General features: G+C 34.5%; 3 protein-coding genes across 4 annotated transcripts in view; 1 reads left to right on the top strand and 2 right to left on the bottom strand.

Moving 5' to 3' along the window:
- Window positions 1-2,431: 2,431 nt before the first annotated feature.
- LOC120332153 (uncharacterized) overlaps window positions 2,432-23,536 on the top strand; it is a 48,166-nt gene continuing 27,061 nt past the window's right edge. Inside the window, exons 1-7 of the mRNA XM_039399340.2 lie at window positions 2,432-2,620; window positions 3,041-3,110; window positions 4,065-4,135; window positions 4,537-4,683; window positions 5,101-5,151; window positions 5,504-5,635; window positions 6,713-6,787. Of these exons, the coding sequence (XP_039255274.2) occupies window positions 2,435-2,620; window positions 3,041-3,110; window positions 4,065-4,135; window positions 4,537-4,683; window positions 5,101-5,151; window positions 5,504-5,635; window positions 6,713-6,787 (732 nt within the window). The 5' untranslated portion in view covers window positions 2,432-2,434. The remainder of the gene's footprint in view (window positions 2,621-3,040; window positions 3,111-4,064; window positions 4,136-4,536; window positions 4,684-5,100; window positions 5,152-5,503; window positions 5,636-6,712; window positions 6,788-23,536) is intronic.
- Window positions 8,276-14,674, bottom strand: LOC120332154 (bile acid-sensitive ion channel-like). Its single transcript, XM_078119030.1, has 8 exons — window positions 14,328-14,674; window positions 13,436-13,603; window positions 11,944-12,102; window positions 11,110-11,231; window positions 10,280-10,479; window positions 9,653-9,860; window positions 9,077-9,209; window positions 8,276-8,799 (listed from the first exon to the last, which is right to left on the bottom strand). The coding sequence occupies exons 1-8, from the start codon at window positions 14,615-14,617 to the stop codon at window positions 8,544-8,546; spliced, it is 1,536 nt and encodes a 511-aa protein (XP_077975156.1). The 5' UTR covers window positions 14,618-14,674; the 3' UTR covers window positions 8,276-8,543.
- On the bottom strand, window positions 16,634-23,524 carry LOC120332155 (acid-sensing ion channel 1A-like). 2 transcript variants are annotated; one of them, XM_078119032.1, is made up of 8 exons: window positions 23,282-23,524; window positions 22,527-22,694; window positions 20,432-20,596; window positions 20,142-20,263; window positions 19,477-19,673; window positions 19,059-19,257; window positions 18,372-18,507; window positions 16,635-17,787 (listed from the first exon to the last, which is right to left on the bottom strand). In XM_078119032.1, the coding sequence occupies exons 1-8, from the start codon at window positions 23,515-23,517 to the stop codon at window positions 17,538-17,540; spliced, it is 1,473 nt and encodes a 490-aa protein (XP_077975158.1). In that variant the 5' UTR covers window positions 23,518-23,524; the 3' UTR covers window positions 16,635-17,537. The 2 variants fall into 2 exon arrangements, with proteins under 2 accessions (XP_077975159.1, XP_077975158.1); XM_078119033.1 differs by lacking the exon at window positions 20,432-20,596 and having other exon boundaries at window positions 16,634-17,787.

The following is a 23,536-nucleotide window of genomic DNA, read 5'->3' as shown; positions in this document are numbered from 1 at the left end:
AAAATTACGTCACTACGACATGACAATCACGTCATAGAGCTTGCCAAATATACGTACAATCGCCCGAAATGGCATTGGCGCCGACGATAAAGAACTGACTGACATTATCGATCTCTCTCTTATTAGAATCGTTGCGACGAGAAAACGAGAGAAATAACTGTTCGATTTTGGGTGCTCGTTTGCTCGTCTAGGATGGCAGTTCGTATAGTTTGAAGAGCTCTATTACGTCACTGTGACGTCGTGTTGACGTAATTTTTGGATGGTGTAGTCAGGTGGGGATCAGGATTGATACGTCAGTACGTTAAAAAATTGTCATGCTATGCCCACTAGAAGTATGTTAGGTACGAAACTACATGAGACCCTACATAGCCTACTGTACTGCAATAACAACATATTTAAAAATTGTAAATCAGTTAATATTCCCAACTTTTGGAGCCAGTATATTTTTTATATTTCACATGATTCTGTGATAAGGTAATTACTGTTCGGTCTGTAACCAATATTCCAACTTTAGGGCGATTTTCTATGTCTGTATGTAGTTAATATACAGATATACAAGGGCTGGAGGAGTAGTCTATATACCTGTAAAGCAGTGTTCCCTCTAAGGTGTGCGCGTGTGCGCGCGCACACAGCTTTCAGAGGCTGCGCACACGCATAGATTTACTGCGCACAGACGTATTTCGATGTAATGTAACAATGTTCTTTTGCTCTTTTTTCACCCTTCATTTGAATTCAAATAAAACCATCTGTTACAATCAATTTCATTTATTATTTTCCATGTATGTTCATTGTTATCTACTGATAACATATAGCCTTCACGAAAGCATTTACAATCCATAGAAAAACTTATTGAATAACCAAAATTTTCTTAATAAGCCCACTTATTACCCGGTTAGAACTCAAAATTTCTTCATTGGTTTTTGCACAAATATTAGTCATTTCCAAAAAAGTGTGCACACACCAAAATTTTTGCGCACACATACTACAAAAATAAGAGGGAACATTGCTGTCAAGCATTTACATAGACCATCTTACAAGGTCTCGTTTGGCGCCCACTTATTACCCGGTTAGAACTCAAAATTTCTTCATTGGTTTTTGCACAAATATTAGTCATTTCCAAAAAAGTGTGCACACACCAAAATTTCTGCGCACACATACTACAAAAATAAGAGGGAACATTGCTGTCAAGCATTTACATAGACCAGGGGATCCCAAACCGCGGCCCGCGGGCCAATTCCGGCCCGCGTAACAATTTAAAATGGCCCGCCGAACTTGAGTAAAACGATGTTGTTATGTCATTACCACAGTTTAAGCATGTGTTTATCGCGTACCATTTCAATTATGCCGATATCTCAATAATACGTACCGGTATTGCCGTGTTTCCCCAAAAATAGAACAGATTATTTCAATTTTCTTTCGAAAAATATAACTAGGGCTTATTTTCGGGCGTGTCTTTTATTTTCATGAGTCAAAAAAAAATTACAAAGAATTTCAAATATAAAAAATATGAAAACCAATATCCATTTACTTAAATGGCACGTTTTCCTCTTTCACACTTGTTAGATTAATCATTTCCAACGTGTAGGGGAGATTTCCTGCTATCGACTAGGTGCTACTGACTATACGTCTTATTTTACGATGAGGCTTATATTAAAATAATTCTTAAAATTCAGGCTAGGTCTTATTTACGGGATTGGTCTCATTTTCAGGGAAACACGGTAGGATGACAAAGAGCAATTAAGTTATCAGCCCTATAGGAAAGCTTACAGATGTCAAAAAAACAAACAAAACTAGACTCTGCAAATAGATGTTTCCGGGATAAATGGTAGCTTTCATATTTCTGTATTGCAAAGAATCAAACTTCAGCGATTTGTCTTGCCAATGAAATATTCCAGTTCTGAAGGAATACGACATTAAGCGCCATTATGAGTCAAACAAACAGATTGCAAAAAATGTCAAATGAAAGTGGATCCACTGAACCCCAGCTAAACCGCCACGAACTTTCGGGCGCTAAACTCTTCCGGCCCGCCAACATTCTCCCGATTCTGAATTTGGCCCGCGTCCAATAAAGTTTGGGAACCCCTGACATAGACCATCTTACAAGGTCTCGTTTGGCGCTTTCGAGATGGTTGCGATTCCATATTTATCCTCAACTTATCCTTTTTTATGAAAAACACTGAACCCGGAACATCAGACTGTCAGAAGACTTATTCCGATACCAAGATTAATAACATAATAAGTGCCACCTTCTTCAAATTCAAAAAACATCAATTTCATATGACAGTATGAGTATTGACAATTCCCTGCCTCTGTCTGTCTGTGTCTATAGTCAAGTTGAAACTTGACCCATTTTCTATTATCCATTCTGGTTATGTTTAGATATGAATAATTATTTTTTTATCAAAACCAATTTCACAATCCTAATTGTCAGATTATGATTTCAATTTTACCAAAATTTCTAAATTTTTTAGACTTAAAAATAGTTAAATACTTTTTGTTGAACATCATGGAAAGTGATTTTCTTTGCACACAAGCAATTGACGATGATTTGGACGAAACTCATGATGACGAATCTCGGTCTTCTGACGAAGATGCTAGGAAGGAAGTTGCAACATTAAAAGTAAGAATACAAAGCGATAGCTGGAGTTATTTCGATTACTGAGAATGGTAATTAATTGGTGGAAAGAAAAAACACAGCCGATACACTGGTTGCACTTGAATCCACGGGTCCACGGTGCATATTTTGTGGGGGAGGGGCGCTAGCAAAAGTCTACTATATATTATGTAAAATAAATTCACTGTGATTTATTCGAAAAGACTGATATGAGATTTTAACCTTGATTCCATCACAGTTAAGTATAACGCTTAAGCACTAGGCTGCTGGCCCTGGCTTTCTTCGTTTAAAAGATATGACGCTAACCTATTCTGAAGAGCACCCCTTCCTGATTGTTTCGACATCTTCACATTAGACTGGATTCTTGAGTCAATTGGTAGTTCCCAAGTTTGTTGACATGTTAAATTTATTATTCAATCTTTACAGGTGTTGCCAAATAAGAAAAATGGGATACCCGCCATTGAGTTTTTCATCTATAATGGAGAAAATGTTGTAGGTTGGTAAACTCCCTTCATTATTTCTGATTTTTCTCCCAAGTCCAAGTAATTATTACTTATCGATTTTAAGTATGTTGATAGGTATTTGTCTGTCTGTCTGTTAGATGCACGCGATATCTCACGAAAGCGAGATTGAATCTGCTCCAGATTTTGCATGTGCATTGATCATATGTCGTACCAGAAGCCTATTGATTTTTGATGAAATATATCGTATAATTAGCGAGTTATTAATTAATTAGTGATGGGACACAAGGTGTCACTATGGTGTAAGAGCACTGTTTTGGGGGATCCCCTAACTCTCGATCGATAAGTCTTCGGTCTCTGACCGATATTCTTGTTTATACATTCGTCATTTGCATATTTCAATCAGCAGGGATTCTGCATCTGGTGTCAATTGGCTACAAACTTGGCGCATCAGGCTAAGCGTAAGGAATATGCTTTCCCTTGCTACTCTGTTTAGTGATTACCCTGCATGGTTTTGCAGGTTTAAACCTTGTGGGATGTGCGATAGAATTGCTGGATTCCTTGCTGTCATAGGCTGGTTCACGTAACAACTAGTAGGTTATGGCTTCCTCCACCATCAAGTCCATGCATTTGAAACGAATAACTGGGGAGATAACTGATCCAATTTCTGACAAAGACTGTTATTAACCTAACAAGAGGCTGTGGTGCACCATATGATTAAGCTGTCTTAACGACCTTTTCTCCTGTCGAAGAAATATGAAACTCCTAATTTTATATAGCTGTTAGGCTGTTATTCACTTCACTCTTCAAGAATAGCAGATTTTGCCCATCGTATGGTGAAATTGTCCAATAGACTGTATTTATTTTTGTGAAAAATCATTTTAGAATTTTGAGACACTCTTTCGTAGCACACATTAAACATATGAGCAAATGAATTTGACACTTTTTCTGTTGTACGAGGTATATATAATTGAAGCTTATATTTTTAGGTCGCCACACAAATTGCAACATTTCAATTCCATGGAGCATTGCATTGAGCAAGCGGCATGCAGTCATAGAGGTAAGTATCTTATATTACTGGTTAGATTATTGCAATTCTGATGCATATGTGGGCACAGTACCGTAGTGGTCAATAAAGCAATAATGGCATCGCAGGGTAAAATCTCGGGTTCAAATCCCATACCCACCACCTTACCCAGGGTGTTATAAACTGGGTAGGCAATGCCAGACGAGGAAGATCCCCGTCCTTCCAATATAAAATAGCTCCTCACATAACAGGCTGTCTGTGCAGTGCCTTGTTCAGAGCAAAAGATGCCATATAAAAATATTATTCAGTAACGATGATAGACCTCTAGCGGAGCAAAATTTGGATCAGATATATATTGAACAATAATGTTTATAGAATTTTCAAATATTTATTGTATTGCATTAATGGTAATGTTTATTTAAAATAAAATTCAGGCTGTTTCAGATACATGCTTCGTCTCGGACTGTGGAAGCAGTAACAATACTCGACTGAACAAGGTAAAGCTTACACCTAATGTAAAATATGGACTTCGTGATGGGGATCAACTTGTCTTTGGTGATGTACAATGTACATTTGTGCAGGTAAGACTGATTGAATAGTTAATTAAAGTGACCCGAAAAAACTGAACCCAGGTCATTTGTGAAATATTCTTGAAAATTATATCTTTTGTGAAACGTGAAACTTCTGGGTACAATCATATGCAAATTAACACACTCGCACTATTTTTGTATTATAAGTTATAAATCTCGATTCCCACTCCTAGGAATCAGTACTTCAACTCCTGACTTCTGGTAAAATCAGACACTGATAGCACAGCCAGGTTTAAACCTGCTATCGACAAATTTGCTACATATTTGTATAGTATTATAATCGAACAATATTCACTATTTGTAGTTCCTATTATTTCCAGGAAGTTCAGAAGTAAACAGTTTTAGTTATGGCTCATTCTGACTAATAAAGGGTTTGAAGTTTCATTTATATTCACTATTATGTTTTAGAAGCGTGATGAATCTACTGCTGAGTCTGCGAGTGGAGAACCTTTTACAACTGTAAGTATAAAGTGTAGTAGACCTATATCTCTTATGTACAATATATTTTATTTCATGCATATGAATCCTATTTTTTGTTCTTTTTCATGGATGCTATACATACAATCTGGCATGGGGGTCTACATGCCCAACATCTAACCTAGGTTGTTAGAAAATGGGAAAACAAGGCCTTCCAAAAATAGTAGTTCCTTACTTATCCTTACTCATTAGCTTTCAGTGGATGCTTCTGCAGGACCTTGTTCAAAGTGAGACAAGAGCGTATATAAAAATCTTATACTGCTATTTATATCTAATACTCCCTAAGGCCTAAATGAACAAGTTAAAACTCTTCATGTGTCTCTTCTAAAATTAGCATGCCACTACCAGCAAGCTACCACCAACATCGAGTACTCCAGCAAGCAACAAAACTCGTATTCTTGCTACAGATACACCAGAAAATTTGACATATACAAGTATACATGCTAAACTGGATGAGTCATCAGCCGTAAGTTTTTTAAAATTTTGAAAATATTGACATAATCAATCTAAAGCAAAAGAGTCGACAGACACCTTTCGTGTGATTCTTACTATATTTGACTCATTTGTTCGCCAATTCCATGCTGGTTGCCACTGTGATACATAAATTATGTAAAAAAGAACAATTTGCAGTTGAAAACTACTGATCTTGAAAACATCTGTGTGTTGATTTTTTTAAATTTTTATACTGTCCTTATTCAGACATTCTATCAGATTGTGATTATTACCGTATTTCCCGGCGAATAAGTCGCTTTTCTAGACCCAAATTTCAGACCTGATTTTGGGGGGCTTGTCTTATTAGGCGAGTATGGTAATTTTCATTTTTTTGGTGTCGCCTTATTATGTATTAGGTAATGTTCTTTTATGGTGAACGCAATCGCGAGCTGAACACAATTAGATTAAAATTTGAAGACAGTTTGAATTCCTGTAGTTATTATGGATTGAATATAACGCTACAAGAAAACGTCATTATAGGCTATTTTTACCAATGCGCAAACGCGGCGACGGCTCAAAAGACATTGCATGGTAATTTGAGATTCCGATGTTGACTCGATGTTACTACCCCGACTTATTGGCAGGTTATATGCAAATACCCATTTTTTCAGTCTTAAAATCGGGCCCCGTCTTATTTGCCGGGAAATACGGTAAATGCTGCAATGTACATAGTAAATATATTCTAACATTCCAATTGAGAATGGCTTATTATTTCTCTGTTCTGATATTTTGTCAATACCTACGTTCCAGAAAGAGCATTCAACTACACTAACAGTATTACGATACTTTAGTTCTAGGTACCTTTTTTGAAGTTACAGTAATTACTTTGATGATTACAATTGGATGTATGCTCGGGAAAATCCTGATTTCTATAGCCTTTACCAAGGCCTTTGTACAATGAAGTCATTTCTGAGCTGTTTTTCTACTTGTTGCAGTTGCTAGTTTCTTACCCATTTCGTTTTCAACTATTCATTCTGTTTAATATTGTGTTGATCAATTTGAAACTATTCACTAGAGTCCATTATTTTGTGTGTTTTATTCAATATTTCAGACAATCCCAGAATCTCAACCAATTTGTGCAGATACACCTTTCACTGTTTATCATAGATTTCAAGAATCTGTCATTGTGAGTATTCCTTTATTGTTTTTCAAGGTTCACATTCATTTTCTATATGATCCTCCTCCAAGTACAGTACCTGGACACTGCTTACTTGACGGTAGCGCAATACTTTGTAAGAAATTACTATTTGTGGTCTCTTGGTTTTGTACTAATTACAAGTTCTACTTTACAAATCAGGAACAGATTATTCTCAAATGCGCTACTTATCTTATGTAGGAGGCTTATCAAACAAGGATACTGTCTTAGGGTTTGTCTATTAGCATTGGCCATAAAACAGACTTATATAATTAGACTCATTAGTGTTACTAAGATGTCTTGTTTTTAAAAGAGATATTTTATGATACTACTTTGTATGCGATTTTAGCAGTTGTGTGATCTTAGTGATTATATTTAGGGTTTGGGTTATGAGAATCATACCAAAGAGGCACCACAATTGGTGCCACTTTGATATGCGATTGATAAAGTCACGTTTAGCATGTGAGATTGCATACCAAAGTGGCACCTATTTTTTTGCTTGAAATACACAAGTTATTCAACCACAGAATATTGCCTGCAAATTTGAAAGAATTTTTTTCTTGAATGTTGGCAATTCTGCATAAATTGGTCTGACTAAACCCAAAGCAAATGTTCAGATGAAATGACACATGGATATTCGTTTATTGAAGAAATATGCCATACATTGAATAAAATATTTTGTAACACAGCGATTTAATAAGACACATAGTTAATGACAAGTAGGCTAATCATATTAAATATAAAATTAAACTTTAAATTTTTTAATTAATATCAGAAATAAATTTAAAAACACTACAAACTGAAAATGATACATTCTATTTTTTGTGTGAGTATTAGATAATCATATGCTTAGGAGATGAAACTAAAATTATTGGTAACTCCAGCTCCGTCCAATAGGGTAGGCTCCACCTTCGATCCTTTATCAAATAAGATAGTTGCAGAGTTGAAAAGTTTATTCTCTGTGTTACTTATTACAATCTTATTAAAAATATGCTGATCACAATCATTTTATAAATGAACACTTCTGGTCAGTTTTTAAATAATAAAGTTCGGAGATATTATATGAGGTAGGGCAGAAATATTTTTTGTAGTTTAGTGCTTCGATAACTCTGTATATTTAAAAAAAAATCACTTTAAAAATTCGAATAATATAAACACTATATCAAAAGGTTTAATAATGGTCTCTATGTAAACGAGAGATTCTTATTCAATGAAAACGCTGCTCATATTACTTAATTATTTCTTATAGCTTCAAAACTTAAGGCACTATGGTATTCAGTACATACTTTGGACTCTGCTCTTGCTTTACCGTAGTTCATTTTTTTTGTTGGGTCACGGGACTATGACATACGTAAGCAAATATTCATAAAATGTTGGAATGTGCTAGCTTTCATCTATATGGACTTGAAAAGGAACAAAAGGAACAATAAAAAAGCAAATCAAACCAGCTTGATTATAATGCAAACAAATTGAGAAGTTATTCTGATGGAATAAATGATTTTCCTGGAAAACTTCTAATCAGATTGAATTGCTTATGACAATTTGACGTTATATCCTATCACTCTTCTTCTTACAATGGATATGGAATGGCTATACAAAGTAGTGTATCAATGTGTTAAAAGCCTTCATGAAATTGATCTTTTAGTTCAAATATTCCATACTGCTGATACTAAAGCCATTTTTAGTACACATACTTGCAAAGAAGGATTTTTGAAATGTAGGCACTGGACAGCATGGCAGATTTGGATCATTCAGAACACGTATCTGATGGTTTTACACTATGCTCTTGCTTTCGTGTCTTCCAAATTTTCACAGAGGTAAACCATCCTACATAGCACAGAAAGTCGAGGATTTCCATGATTGACATGAAGCTTGCTCCAAGAAACAATCCTGCTGCTCCACCGAAGTCACAAAGCAATTTTTCTACACTGTATGCTACTTCTTGTATCTGGGTTTTGTACATCATTTTTGCGAAATAAACTCTTATTTCTAGGGCACCTTCCCTGAAAATATAAGATTTGGGTGAATAATGATGTTTTCTTGATATTCTTTAGATCATCACAATTTCATATTAAATAACAATAGCATAATCTCATTCCATGAAATGGCAAAAAAATTAAACAGTTTCTGAACAGTTTTTAAACAGAGAGAGGTTGGGTTTAGTCTTACATCAATATTGTCTCAATAAAGCATCCTTGTGGCAACATACACATATAGAGATGTACCTTCAGTACAATGCACAAAATGTTAGCACCCTCAATTTCGTAATATTTTACATACCAGACATCAAATCCTGGGAATGCGCCTAACACCAAATCTCGTGTACCGTTGGTATACTTGGCATGTGTCGCTTTTACTTCGTACTTTGTTTTCTGGCATTCTGGTGGACAATCACACAAATCCAACCCCACACCTGCCAAAACATGCGCTGAATTGGTAAATGATGGAAACAGTTTTTTGTGTTGCCTCATTTTTATGTGTAAATTAGTTTCCCATCTTTTCACTTCTGCATATTCTACCAATCACCTTACATCCTAGGTAAGGTGGTTGATGTGGGTTTTGACCTCCAATGCCAATATTTCAAGATCTTATTGATTATAAGGCTATCACATTCATCTGAAGTCAATGGTGTTTAATACAGATGCGCTGATGTTGATACTCCGATATTTCAAATTGTCAATTTCAAATGCAAAAACAGCCTCAACACTGATCAACAATAATCAAGCATCACAGACGTTTCATTGAGCACGGGCACTAGGAATCGCGGTACTTGATTAAATGACCCAGTCGCTATTATCTGTATAATAATTACACTACAAAACATCGTTACATCTCTAGTGTTCAATCAACACTTACTGGATAAATTGGCAAAGAAATTTGTGCTACACGCCCTCAGTTGAATACTATTACATGTTTTGGTCGTGTTTTCTCCTCTCATGTAAGCTAATTTGCATCCACAGTAACTGATGTATTGCCGTAATCCACATTCTTGTTGACAAGCTACTTGAGTGTATTTGTCAAAATATTGCAAAGATCTTGTTCCACATTGTCCGTGTGGTGGAGGCTGCATGAATTATAACAATAATTACTGATAAATTGGAGAAATGGTAAGCTCTGTGCTAAGCTTTAGGAATATGCTTGCCGTTGCATCTCTGATTACCCTGTGTACTGTATGGTGACTAACGCAACCACTGGTCAGTTACGGCTCCCTCCACCATCAAAGCCATGCAAATACCTTACTAACTACTCATATACCTAACATTGGCTGTTGTACGCCACATGATTGAGCCATCTTATCGACTTTCCATTCCCACCGAATAGATATTAAAATCCTATTCGTTATGATGAACTTTTCTGTTTGAATAGTTACCATAATAGAACAGTTAGCTTCAAGTTAACCTTAATTTTGGACCGTTGTGTTAAGTTAAAGCAAAATGTACGGTAATATGAAATATATTTTGGAAAGAAATTATATTTTCTTACCAAAAGTGTTACGTCTGTCTTTGAAACTACTAAGTTCACAATATATCCCATTGGAACATTGGTTCCGAAATTTTCCACCATTACAACTTCTTCACCAGGTTCATGTACCATTGCGATGAAACCTTGCGAATTCATGAAAGGACCCGGAGTCCACTGTTGACCGAACTTTGCCAATCCCATATTTAGTCCGCCTTCGCGTCCTGTTAATAATGTGATCTGGTTTAATGGCAGAAATTTTTAAAGATTTTGGTATTATTTTTTTTTACAAATTGTAGGATAGCACTGGACTGTAGTAGGGCTTCTTAATATCTGTATATGTGAAATGAAACAGAAAAGTAATAGGACATGCTAAACTACTTGTAGAAATGTAAATTTTTATGGGCATCGAAAGTTGTATAAATACGTGATATACAAATACTTTAAGATGAGCAATTTTCTAGCAGGAAATGAAAAAAATAAATACGATTGCTTCCGTTCAGAAAAATTACAAGAGCTCTATAATATTTCTATTTTGCTATATCCGACCCTCTATGACAAATGTGTTGAAAAGGCTGCTCAAGGTAGTTAAATCAAAAATCTGTTTAATTTAGCAACAGGTGAAGCATATATAGGATGACTTCTAACTTCTGTTTTGAAAGATGCCATGGGGTTTACAGATTTTAGATTTTGCCAAAATAGTTTCTTCTTTTATGGACAACTCTTATGCTTGCTGATTGAACGATGATGCTTGTACTTTCTGGAGTATGGTTTTCAAATTTTACCCTGTTTGCTTAGACAGTAATGTGACTTCACAATTCTCACATTTATATGCTATACCGATAACTTCATACCTGGTAAATGTTGGTAACTATAAAACCCATGTTGACTAGGGTCAAAGGTTATGCAGTTTCCAACATCTCTCAATTGCTGGTATGTGTGTGATTTATTACAGCTTAGGGAGTGGTAGAAACAGCTGAAATATCATATTAGGAGAAATTAGATATGATAATATCAACTGTATAGTTCAGTTATGGTCACAGACTCACAATCCATCACAAAAGATTTTACGAAAACTTTTTATTCTCATTACAACTATTTATCCGAATCGGGAGGAATATCCAAAGATAAAGATTACCATAATTTCGCTTTTTTAAGTTGGATAACATTCAGGAAATGGGCAATTTATATAATGCTTAAGGCAGTGGTTCTCACACGGTCATGACCTTTGGCCCCATTCCGAAGACTCAGCGCTTATAGCCTTTCAAAAAAACATAGCTTTATTAACGCAGTCGTTCCTCAAACTTCCAGAATCTGTTGCCCCCTCATGACGAACTTTCAACACTTTTGGCCCTTTATAATAGATAGCTCCACCGCAGTTGTTATTAATCTTTCAGGATCCATGACCACCTTCTGAAGACTCATTTGTCGCTTCCTGCTCTCTTATGAAATAATTAGGGAGGCCACAGAGAGGAAACACGTTAAAAAATTCTCTGCTGCCTCCTAAAAGGTCCGATAACCCAGTTTGAAGAGAAATCCTGAATGGAATAATAGCAACATCCTCAATATTTATTGGAATCCTAATATAACTTACTGTAAAATGTGAATTGTATTCATAATTTAACATTGGGGATCAGTCAATTTTTTGTATTTATTGGCTATAAGAGTTATAATTTAACTTCACTTACAAGTCTAAATCATAAGAAAATGAAGCATTGATCATAAGTTCTGCCATGTCCACGTGATTGTATCTTTCTGGGTCCTTTCCAGTTTCATTATACATAAATTCATATGGCATATACATGTCCAATAGCATGTCATATTCTTTTTGTGTTATTCTGCTTCTTCTGTATTTTGTAATAATACAGATAATACTACTAATGCAATGAATATGTAATTAATATTGATGAAATTAGAAAAAAGAACTGATTATTTTTTTTACGCTTTGGACGTTTAGATTATCTTGCATCGGACAATTTGTTTGCGGTAGTATATGTGTGTAAGGACATGAGCTGAGTTGCTGGTTCAAAATCACAATGTCTTCAGCTCCAAAACCAAAATATATTCAAACTGTGGCTCAAGCTCTGCTTCTGAAGCTTTATTCTTTATCTCGAATCGGGCTCCAGTTTCGGCTTCATAAGCCAGGTTTTTTGGTATGACCACCACCATAAAACATTAGTCTGAGCCCTGATTGCAGTTTTGCGGAAGTGAGACTCAAAACTATGATATAGAGCAGGGGTCAGCAAACTACGGCTTGCGAACTAATTTTTTACGGCCCCCGAACGACCCGACTTTAAATGCATTAAACGAAAATTGATAAATTTCTTATTGCTTCCATAAGGATTTATGTGGTAACAAGTACTGCTGTGCGACTCTTGTTTTATAAAAGGTAGTGTCAGTTCTATATCCTTTACCTGATAAACGCCAATGGTTGGAATTAAAGGTTGCATTCATTTTTAAATTCAAAAATGTTTGGAAAATGGTTTGCGACGAAGGTCGAACATTCCAAAGTGCCTGGACGGAAAATTTTTTTTTTTTTGCTTTTTTCAAATTGTAGTTATTATGGGATATGTTAAACTTTGTTACGAAACATGTCATTGCAAATACGAAATTCAACCCGGGGCTTCCCCACTTCTCATATTTGCGTGCAAAACGTTTAATGTACACGTTAGGAAGCACATATTGCTGTGAGCCGCTTTATCTAAAATACATTACACTAAGAATAGATTTCGAACTCGCTTGTCAGATCGTCATTTAAACAACGTACAGATGGGCAATGAGGTTGCCATTTGATTTTAACGCTTTGACCATGACACAGAAACAACATCATCCTTTACATTGATAATAAGTAAATATATAAAAACAATGCATTGTTTGATAATATATTAAAAAAAACCACATACACGTCTCATTGTGGCAGGCATTTAACACAGCAATATAAAGTAGAAAGTGCGCCATAATTTGAAGTTTAATGTGTCGACCGTTCGTAGGCGAAAATAATGCGGTTGCACGCACAGAAATGTATATATTTGGCCCAAAAGTACATAAAGTTTGCAGACCACAGATAAAGAAGTTTCAAGTTTTAAAAGGGAAACTTTAAACTTAAAATGTACAAATTTAATTTGAGATTTATAAATTGATCTTGATTGAATTTAAACTTACTCGTAATTCAATACTTACTGGAAAATATTGTAATCACAAATTGTCACTGCTGGGAAATCCAATTGGGTCACATAATGAGTTGTTGTTGTTGTTATTGTTGGATAGTCATAGAAGTTGTTAACATTACTGATTGTCACATATACACAATATGCTGACCCAGCTAGCAGAAAACAGAGCCATATTAGTCTGCAAAAGAGAATGAGTATCTACTCAAACATTACATTACAAATTTTACTATTATATCAGTCATACTTTGGCCCTTCGTGATTTAGATTTTTGTATATCTAATTCATCAAGTCCATGATTCCGAAAACAAATACCTGGCTAACTAATCCTATATCTGACATGAATTGGTAACCGGACGAGAGGCCGTGGTTCGTCATATGATTAAGTCGTCCTATTGGTTTTCCTCTTTCCGGGATAAATATGTAAATCCTATCATTTCCTAACTTTTCTATCCGTTGTTTATGGCTATCTTAAAGTGTGATTTTGAATGCTTCGCTTTGAATGCTTTGGCAGGGTTTCTATTTGATGAAATTGATGGAAATTTTAACTGAATTCCAGCAAAGTGGTAGCAGTAATGGCAGGTTAAAATCTCAATTTGAACTCCCATGCCCAAGACTTCACCCATTGCGTAATAAAATGGGTAGGAAATGCCAAATTGAAAAGGTGCTGGTCCATTCAGACGATAGTAGCTCCTTACTTACACTTACCATTGCCAGTTTGTGCAGAGCCTTGTTCAGAGCAAAATGTGTGTAAAAAAAATTTGATGAGATCTTTGTAGTAAGCTGTATCTGATACGATTGTAAAATTCAATTATGTAAAGGTTCCTGTATTGAGAAGTTTCGAGAACTAGAAAATCAATACAGATTAATAATAATTGTGAATAAGAGTGTTGAAATTATCATACCTTCTTGTCCATGTAGTATTTCTCATGAAAACATAGCGCAATCCTTGCAGTCCAACATTTTCAATAAAAGCATTAGCATATTGTGATATTTGAAAATTCCTATAATTATCTTGGGTGTCATTTTTATCAAGCTTTTTTGAATCTTGGATTTGAGCTATCTCTGGAATCTTTCGTTTCACTGGTATAGTGGTTGGATATCCATCAAAATTTGTCTTTGGAATATCGTTCCACATTTTGGTTGTTGCATAATCAGATTCCAAACAAAAAACATTCAATTCATCATTAGCCATAGTTGGATTAACACTTATTTACTTGCATTTCTGTAATGATTGCTAAAAAATTAACCAACCATGACATTGATTGACTTACAACCTGTTTATATGGTTTGCTACCAAAGTATAAATAACAGTGCTAACTAAGTTTCAATGTAAAAGACATAAATGCATTAGGGTTTTTGAAACATCTTGTTTACGGTAGCTAATATTAATGTATAAATGCATTAAGAAACACTTCGTTTAGTGGAATAGTACATTACAATTGTTTCTTTAAATATAAGATTTTTTTCAAAGAAATTTACTGAAGCAATGTCATTTGCACTCTCTCAAAAACACAGGATACTGATTACATAGTAAAGTTACCGAGGATTACTTTTTTGAATTTAATATAGAAAGATTAATCACTCTCACTGGGAGCACCAGCCCAATTGCCCAAGTATGACAGCAATACATGGACGCACAGTGAACAGTAAGATGGTTTCTCACACACATATAGAGTAGCAATAGCAACTATTGTGCATGGCTTTTAATTACTAAGTCTCTAAATATTGTAATTTAGCCAAATTGAGCAAAATTATAAATGATTTTCTAGTTCTTTATAAAATTATTTTTGTGATTGATATTGAAAAAAAAGATTGGTTCGATTTACTTAATGGATATAAACAAAAGAGTAAAATTTAGTAGCGAAAACATAATAGGCACTATGGCATAGCAATTAAAGTATTGGACGCAGCTTGCACTCTGATTCAAATTCCATCCATACAAAATCACCAGGATGTAATAAATTGGATCGGCAATACCGAACTGGAATGATTCTGGTTGTTCACCTAATAGTAGCTTGTCACATATTGTTGGATATCGATGGCTGCTTGTAAGGGCCTTGCCCTGAGCATATGGCGGGAATATAAAAAAAAACGATATCCTATGTTTCATTTTTTGAAATTTTTGAAGCACACCAAACACAATTAGTATAAAAAGTATTTGTGTATAGAAATATTCGATGTGGGTGTGTGGTGGCGTGGTGGTTAAAACGTTAATAGGACTTATCTTTGATAGAATTACGCAATCTCGGGTTCAAATCTCATGCTGGCCATCTTACCATGGGCGTAATAAATTGGTAGGCGATGCCCAACTGGAAAGATTTTGGCCCTTCACAAATTAAGTAGCTTCTTACATACCAGTGGTGTGTGTGCAGAGCCTTGTTTAGGAAAAAAGTCATATAAATATGTCATATGTGAAGGGAATCATTGCGGTTTCTGATTGATAAAAAGAAGTCATGTACTAAAAACATATCATGAATTGTCAAGTGTTATAAAAAATATAAAAGTTTTTTAAAAAAATACTAATTTCATTATTATTTAGTAATTGAACAGTGTGATACAACGGTTCTCAACCAGTGGGCCATGGCCCACTGCAGGGCCACAGAAACATTGTCAGATGCCTTACAAACCTATTAAAAATTCCTAGAGGTATTGGCTGATGAATAAGTTAATTTTGATTGTAGCAGCAACGAACGATGATGCTGTTTTTTCTGCTCGGTGATAATTCGTATTTTAATTATTAAAGTGGAAGTGCCTGTCTTTGCGGAAAGAATTGTTTGTTTTTCCTATAGTTTTCCCCCTGCATAAGAAAGTTCAGTGGAGCGTGGGCCATGAAACATAGCAGGTTGAGAATCAACGCAGTAATAAATATAATCTCATCATACTGCATGTTTTATTAAGTTATGAAAAAGAAATATTGAATATGTATGTGCACAGTTCTTTTGATTGTGAAAAAATTATAATTGAAAAAAAACCACACAAAATTCCACTAGATTGAGAATAAACAATATACAGGTGTATGATTTAAGAGTAAAGTTTTCTGATTTGTTCCTAAAAATTTGACTACCGTATATTTACAAGTTAGCAGAGTGTAATACAGGGTGATTCAAAAAAACAGTATCAAGGTCATTTGGAACATATTGTACAGATAACACAGCTTTTGTTTCCTAGATTACTGAAAATGTTGGGTACACAAACTAAAGTTTAAGCTGATGATACCTTGTAAGTTACTATGCTCTGAAGAAAGCTCAACATTATTCTTGCTATGAAAGAAATTAAGTTATTTTTATTTATCACCCTTATACTATCTTGTTCAAGCATCCTTGTGGCAACAGACAAATACAAATCCCAAATAGGAAGTAGACAAGGGAAATGCAGCTGCAGTTCAAGACACAATATCCTAATGCTATTCGAAAAGGTATTTTCAAAGTCTCTCAAAATAAATACGATTTTGAAAACGTTTAACCATGTATGAATTAAAAGTATGCTGTGTTTTACAGAGTACAAAAGAAATTCATTATGGTAAGTTTTGTATGGCAGAATTTCAGAACATTTGATAAGTAATAATGGAATATTGTTAGAGCTTCTCATGCACAGGTAGTTTCGTCATATAATAATGAAATTTATTTTAAATCATCAAGAGTAAAAAATAATATTTAAATTAAAACTATATTAGAATATGAAACTTCTCAAGAAAGGCAATTCTTTCAAGTTGTCCACAATATGATTTTAGCATAAAAGAATGATATTAATATAAAAAAATGAAAAAATTTACTGAAAATTGCGATCAATGATTACAACTACCAGTGGGTCAAGACAATCATCATAGAATATTATTAATTGAATTAAATATAGTCACAATCATTGCTTGTTAAGTATATTTTTGAAATAGGTAAGAAATACATTTGTGTTTGTGTGCAGCAACCAGCAAGCCTTTTGAGTTAAATAGTATAGTCTTCATTATTTATGCTACAGCATCCTCGCATTATACGCCTATCGATCTATAAGTGCAGAGGCATAGAGGATGAGTAGAAAGTTAGTCTCGCGTAACCATAACTAGATACGAATAACTAGATACCATTTTCTAATTTACTACCATATTGTATAAATTTATATCAAACATTCATCCTGAGATCTTTCACTTTGTTTTTTCTTCTCTTAAACCATAACTGAATTGATGATAACCACAAAGAATAGACCATGAAATCCAAAAGTTCGAAGAGCGAGACAAAACTTGCTCCAAGAAATAAACCGCCTGCTCCACCGATATCACATAAAAGCTTCTCAATAGAATAGCTTGCCTCTTCGATTTGTGTTGTATAAGCAAGCGATGGATAGAACACGCGAATCTCAACTCCGTGTTTTCTGGAATTCAGTAAAACAATTGAGATTTAATAATGATAAAAAGATGATTCTAATATTTGATCACTATCATAATTTTAAATAGTTTGAATGGCTTTTAGTTAGAAAGAGTCAAACACTCTATGTAACTCTAGCCCCGTATAAAGACTTGACTCAGGACAGGACGAGTCTTAAAATGAGCAAAAATTACCACATTTATTAATGTCATATTGAATAAAAATTGACTATTGTAGCAATAATAATTCAAATTAAACCAGGCTGATTCTGTAAATGTTGGAATGTCCAATCATTCCTATTTATCCATTTAATTGTTGTTTATGAAATATGCTACATGTAAATGATGTAATGACTTGAACATGTAACTTGAAACAGAAGTGACTTTGCTTGGGTCTCTGTGGTACACTGACTAAACTTGACGTGGAACTCAAACTTTAATGTTACTCCAACTTGTCTCCCAACTCGATGTTTAGAGACTTATACCCAGCTAAGGAATATTTAAACTTATATTGGTTTCAGATGTTAATAATGGTGGAGACTGGAGATATTGGTAGAGAAACAGAATAGTATTGTTATGTTTATTTCAATACCTCATGTCAAATCCAGCAACAAAGTTTTTTATAAAATCTGTGGTCCCATGTGTCATTCTTGCTGATGTCACCTCCATATCATACTTGATACGATGACATTCTGGTGGACAATCACATCCGTCAAATTCATATGCACCTTAATTAAAAAGTTAATCAATTATACTTTTGTAGAATTAATAATGTTATGAATGAGAATTCTTCAATTAGGTAGTCAAACTTATAGGGATGTATAGTTTTGGTATATTTCACTGAATAGGGTCCAAATCTAAATGGCATAAAAGCGCTCATTTCATTTGGTGCAAGGATTATGGATAGCAAGCCAGGAAACCTTCATTCGTTTTAGTAAATCGTTCGAGAATAGAGCAAAATGGGGTTGGAAAAGGCATATGAATTTATGTCCTGCAAATGCCGCAAAATTTCATTCATAAACGTTGAAAATTTTTAGGGGGCCACGTCTCGTAAGGCCCCTCCTGGCTACTCCTATGCCACTCAGCACAAAGTTCTGTACAAGCATCTGCTGTTATGTATTAAGAAGCTCTGATATTTCCAGAATGATTGTATCTTCATGGTATCTCTGTTTTGTTCTGTGGAGAGTGCCTAATCTCGCTTCTTCCAGACAAAGCGTCTGCAAATTGTGTATTTTAACCTTGGTCATGGTATGTTAGTTTATGTAACATATATACTCACCATTCAAAATCTTGGGCACACAAGCATCAATCATAAACTGACTACAAACTGGGACTGTAATATTTTCTGGCCAATATTCAAATCTGCAGCCACAAAGGGGTAGCACAACTTTTGCTCTGCACTCCTGCTGACAGGCTGCTTGGGAATATGTTGAGTAATACATAAGCTTCTTCTCTCCACATTCACCATGTGGATAAGGCTGGGAAATGCAAGATCTTTCAATTAGTGTATTTTTAGGCCTATACTTGAGCTATATAGAGAACCTTTGTAAATCTAAGAAAATACTATTTTGATACAGCAATTATATAGGGTGTCCTGTATTAAATTAGGTAAAAGAACTTTGATGTGCTTCATACAATTACCGGTAATGGGCATATAGAGATTTGCTTTTTTCAGTTTGTATGTATAGTAAGCTTACCAACAGTGAGTGCGTACTTCTTGTTACACTTATGCTGACCGTGGAACCGATTGGAATATTTTTTCCGTTTTCTACCATGACTATTTGTTCACCTGGATCATGTACTACTACAACAAATCCCTCTTGGTTCATAAATGGGCCATGGGCCCAATCAGATTCATTTGTTCCAAAACCAAACATTAATCCGCCTTCTCGACCTAAATATAATATTTTTTTTTCAAGTTAATGATGTCTATTTTATTCTTTCTTTGATTCTTGAACCCCTGGGGCCCGTGTTTCTGATTACTTTGCGCATGTTCGAATACTGCGGAGAGTAATTATGTGTGAGATCGTTGTCGGACTTATCGCTGTTGTAGGGTGGTTGACTGATCGGTTATGGATTCCCTTTACCGTCAAGTGCATGCATCAGAAACAAATAACTGATTAACTATTGCCATACCTAACTTGTAACCAGTTGAGAGATCGTGGTTCGCCATATTATCAGCCATCTTATTGGCTTTTCTTTCCACCGGGTAAATATGAAAATCCTATGTTTTCTCATATATTAATAAATATTGTATGCAGAATTCAGGTTGAAAAATTACATTTTTGGATGGATTTTTCCGATTTTATTCAATGGAGGTACGGTTGCATATATCAATAAATACCTATTTTGTCTGTATTACCTGGGAACATTTGATACTTCCTCACTGGATCTTTACTTGGATCAAAAGTGAAACAAACTCCAATGTCTCTTATTTTTGTATAGAAGTGTGACATATTGCAATATCCTGACTGATAGGAACATCTGTGAATATATATCAAGTATATTTAAAAAAAAGTTTGAATCAGATATTGGTATATCACCAACACTGATAAGTGCATGTGCTATTTAGATTCCACTTCTGGCATATTTAGTAATTTGGATGTTTTATGTACGGCAGTTTGAAGATTAGTAGTAGATACTCCAACTTACAGTCCCATTTGGGAGAAGTAGTCATATGACTTGTTGACAACGAATTCACCCATATCAACATGATCATACTTTGAATAATTTGTATGAGTGTAATTCTTAAACAAATCATATGGTTGGTACATTTCCTCAATCATTGCATTTTCTTCATCAGTCATCTTTGTACGTCTGTGATATAGAAATTTAGAACCAAAAAATATTTGGCATTATGTGTAATTTATGGCTCAGTGTAATTTAACACTCAATTTCAATCACCGTAATATCCTCGCATATAAGTGACCCCTTAAGAACGGCCCTAAAATGGTGAATTTATAAAAATATGCATCTAAGCCGACCCTAACAGACCGTGACACCTATTAACAGCACACATACTTTTTGACACGGCTGGTTTTATTATACATTCTAATTGTTCATTGTCAGTGCCAGAGTCATTTAGTTCACCCTCATCGTTTAGCTAAACGCCACAATCATACCTCCTTATACCTATCAAATAATGTGCTACCACTGGAATTAATTTTATATTTTGCTCTCAAGACTATACATTATTTAAAAAAATGCAAATGTTATAATGTGATCATCGTCATAATCAAATGAGTAAACCCGATTTCTAGCCGAAAATTACGGTGTAACAAGACTGAAAATGGTGTTTTATTTTTCAAGTCTGCATTTTGCTTTTGATCATACCGCCAATGCCAACTTAAACTGAATGGAATTGTCAACAACGACGCTGGGATAACGATAAAATCTGTGATACTAAATAAAATTTAAGAGCTATATGCTGTAAATTTCATAAAGTCCTGTATTAAATTAGGCATTAATTAAATTAAAATAAACACAAAAACTGGTTCTGATATATTGAGAACTTACTCCATAACAAATTTATGCTGTAAATTGCAAGAAAATTCCCCTTATACGCGTCACTATCAAAACTGAGGATTAATTAATAACGAAAGCAATTTGCTTATACATTTGTTGCTGTGACCGCCCACACCATCTCGAAATATGCGATAATATTTGTAAAATACTTTCAATCAAAAGAATCTTCGACGTGTCATATGTACTTCTTGTCGGCGCTAAAATCCTTTCATGTCGACTGTAATTTATTGCTGTGATGCACGATTGCGATAAAACACAAAATAGTTGTACCGTAAAACGTTTTCAATCAAAAATGTGGACGGCAGCGCTAGGATGGGTGCGTGTTTTCTTGATATTCTTATAACACTAAAACCGATATTCGAATTTGACATTTCTGGATTAAGTCGATAGGTGGATTTAATTTCAGAACTATCTTACTTTTATTCTCTGAGAGAACCCTATAATTTTTGCAAACTATCCAACTAATATTATTCAAGATATATAATTATTAGAGATTACATTGAAGAGCCATCAGCCCACCTGATTTACAGGGTATTCTCCCCTTCAGCAGGATCACTTGAAAAGGTTTTGGCTGATGGTTTGATCATGAATTCAAAAAATAATGATATATGCCAAAAATTAGACTTTGTTAACATAGATTGAACTATAATTTTAGTTTGATAATAGAATTTTTTTTTAATTCCCAAATTTTAATCAAGCGAATTTTGTTACTGTGAGAATTGAGCCATGTTTTGAATGTTTTAGAGTTGTGAGTAAAACTTGTCTGACTCTACTGATTTGATATTATAGGGGTGACTCAAAAAACAGAAAGCAGGTCATTTGTAACATATTTTAGAGAAAACATCAATTTTTTGCAAAAATCCTAGACTTCTGAAACCGTCGGACATTATCATACATCAACAGAAGTTTAAATGTTGATATAATTTTTTTCATTTTTATAGATGTAATTAAGAAATTTATGGTTTTTTTTTAGGTCACCCTGTTACAGTATTATAATCCCAAAAAGGACATTTAAATTCATCAATTCGAAGCCAATTAAAATTAAAACTTCAATAACCCTGGTTTCATAACCGCTTGATTGTTATTAGTATTGAATTTATCAGTCTTCTCATCCCCTCTGACTTAGCCTGATTAGAAGTTTTGAAATTGAGTTAAACTGTGTTACTAGCGGTGATTTGATAATACCCAATTCTCATACAAATTACCCTCTAACTGAACTTACTGGAATATATTATATTTGCATATTGTGACAGCTGGAAATTCAACCTTCCTGTGGAAATGTCTTGATGTTTTAGTTGTGGTTGGATATGTCAGGTAGTAGTTGATATTGTTCAATGTGACATAACAACAGTAACTTCCACCAGCAAGAATGAGAATCAACCAAAGCATTCTGTTAATGAGATAATAAAAAAGCATATTACTCTAAATTACTTGAATTATACAATTATTCAAAGAAAGATTTTAAGGTGAGTCAGCTGGGCTGTACAGTAGAAAAACATTTAAAAGGATATTATTATCATTTCTCCCGGGACAAATGGTTTTAATGGCTGAATTTATTCTTAACAATCTCCTGATTTTACCATATTAAATGTTTCAAATTAGAAAATCAATGAACACCCCAAGCACACCGATAACAACTATTTCAGTTTCTTTTATCTTACTTGCTTGTAAATTTGTTTTTTTTTGCAAATAACATACCTTGCTTCTATATATTACCAAATACTTACCAGGTACTTGTTTTTGTACAGAGTGACCCCCCCCCCCTCCCCTCTCCCCAAACAAAACAGCACCCAAGTCATTCTGAACAAATTCTAGAGGCAACATAACTTTTATGCGAAGATGGAGATTATTGAAAATTTTGGGTAAAATCATACGCAAACGGAGTTCTATTATAACAAAATTTTCTACTTTGTTATAGAAGTCACTGCAAAACCTATTGGTTTTTGTTTTTGTTACCCTGTCTGACTCTTTACTTACCGTCTGCACCATGTTGTATCCCTCATGAAGATATATCGAACTCCCTGTACTCCAAAGTTATCAACAAACCACTGTGCATATAAAATTTGTTTCATGTTTCGATACTCTTCTGTACTTTCTTGTTTTCTTTGCTTTGAATCCTTCATATTTTTTGGTACTCCAAGCCATGATTTATTATCCGATACAAAGCTTATACTCCTTTCCAAATCAATGATTTCTAGGTTATCATTATCCATATTTATAATATTATATCCT

The sequence above is a fragment of the Styela clava genome, chromosome 13 (genome assembly GCF_964204865.1).
Source record: "Styela clava chromosome 13, kaStyClav1.hap1.2, whole genome shotgun sequence".
NCBI classification, from domain to species: domain Eukaryota; kingdom Metazoa; phylum Chordata; class Ascidiacea; order Stolidobranchia; family Styelidae; genus Styela; species Styela clava.
Note: the sequence above shows the minus strand (reverse complement) of the source record. Positions and strands in the feature narration are given on the sequence as shown.

What these genes read in the sequence shown, in the direction of transcription:
- LOC120332155 (XM_078119032.1), bottom strand. Translation starts at nt 23,517, where the DNA reads ATGGATAATGATAACCTAGAAATCATTGATTTGGAAAGGAGTATAAGC. An exon ending in TGCAAATATAATATATTCCA is followed by an intron (nt 20,597 to 22,526) that starts GTAAGTTCAGTT and finishes TCTATATCACAG; the next exon opens with ACGTACAAAGATGACTGATG. An exon ending in GAAGTATCAAATGTTCCCAG is followed by an intron (nt 19,674 to 20,141) that starts GTAATACAGACA and finishes TATTATATTTAG; the next exon opens with GTCGAGAAGGCGGATTAATG.
- LOC120332154 (XM_078119030.1), bottom strand. Translation starts at nt 14,617, where the DNA reads ATGGCTAATGATGAATTGAATGTTTTTTGTTTGGAATCTGATTATGCA. An exon ending in TGTGATTACAATATTTTCCA is followed by an intron (nt 12,103 to 13,435) that starts GTAAGTATTGAA and finishes TACAAAATACAG; the next exon opens with AAGAAGCAGAATAACACAAA. An exon ending in TAGTTACCAACATTTACCAG is followed by an intron (nt 10,480 to 11,109) that starts GTATGAAGTTAT and finishes CATTATTAACAG; the next exon opens with GACGCGAAGGCGGACTAAAT.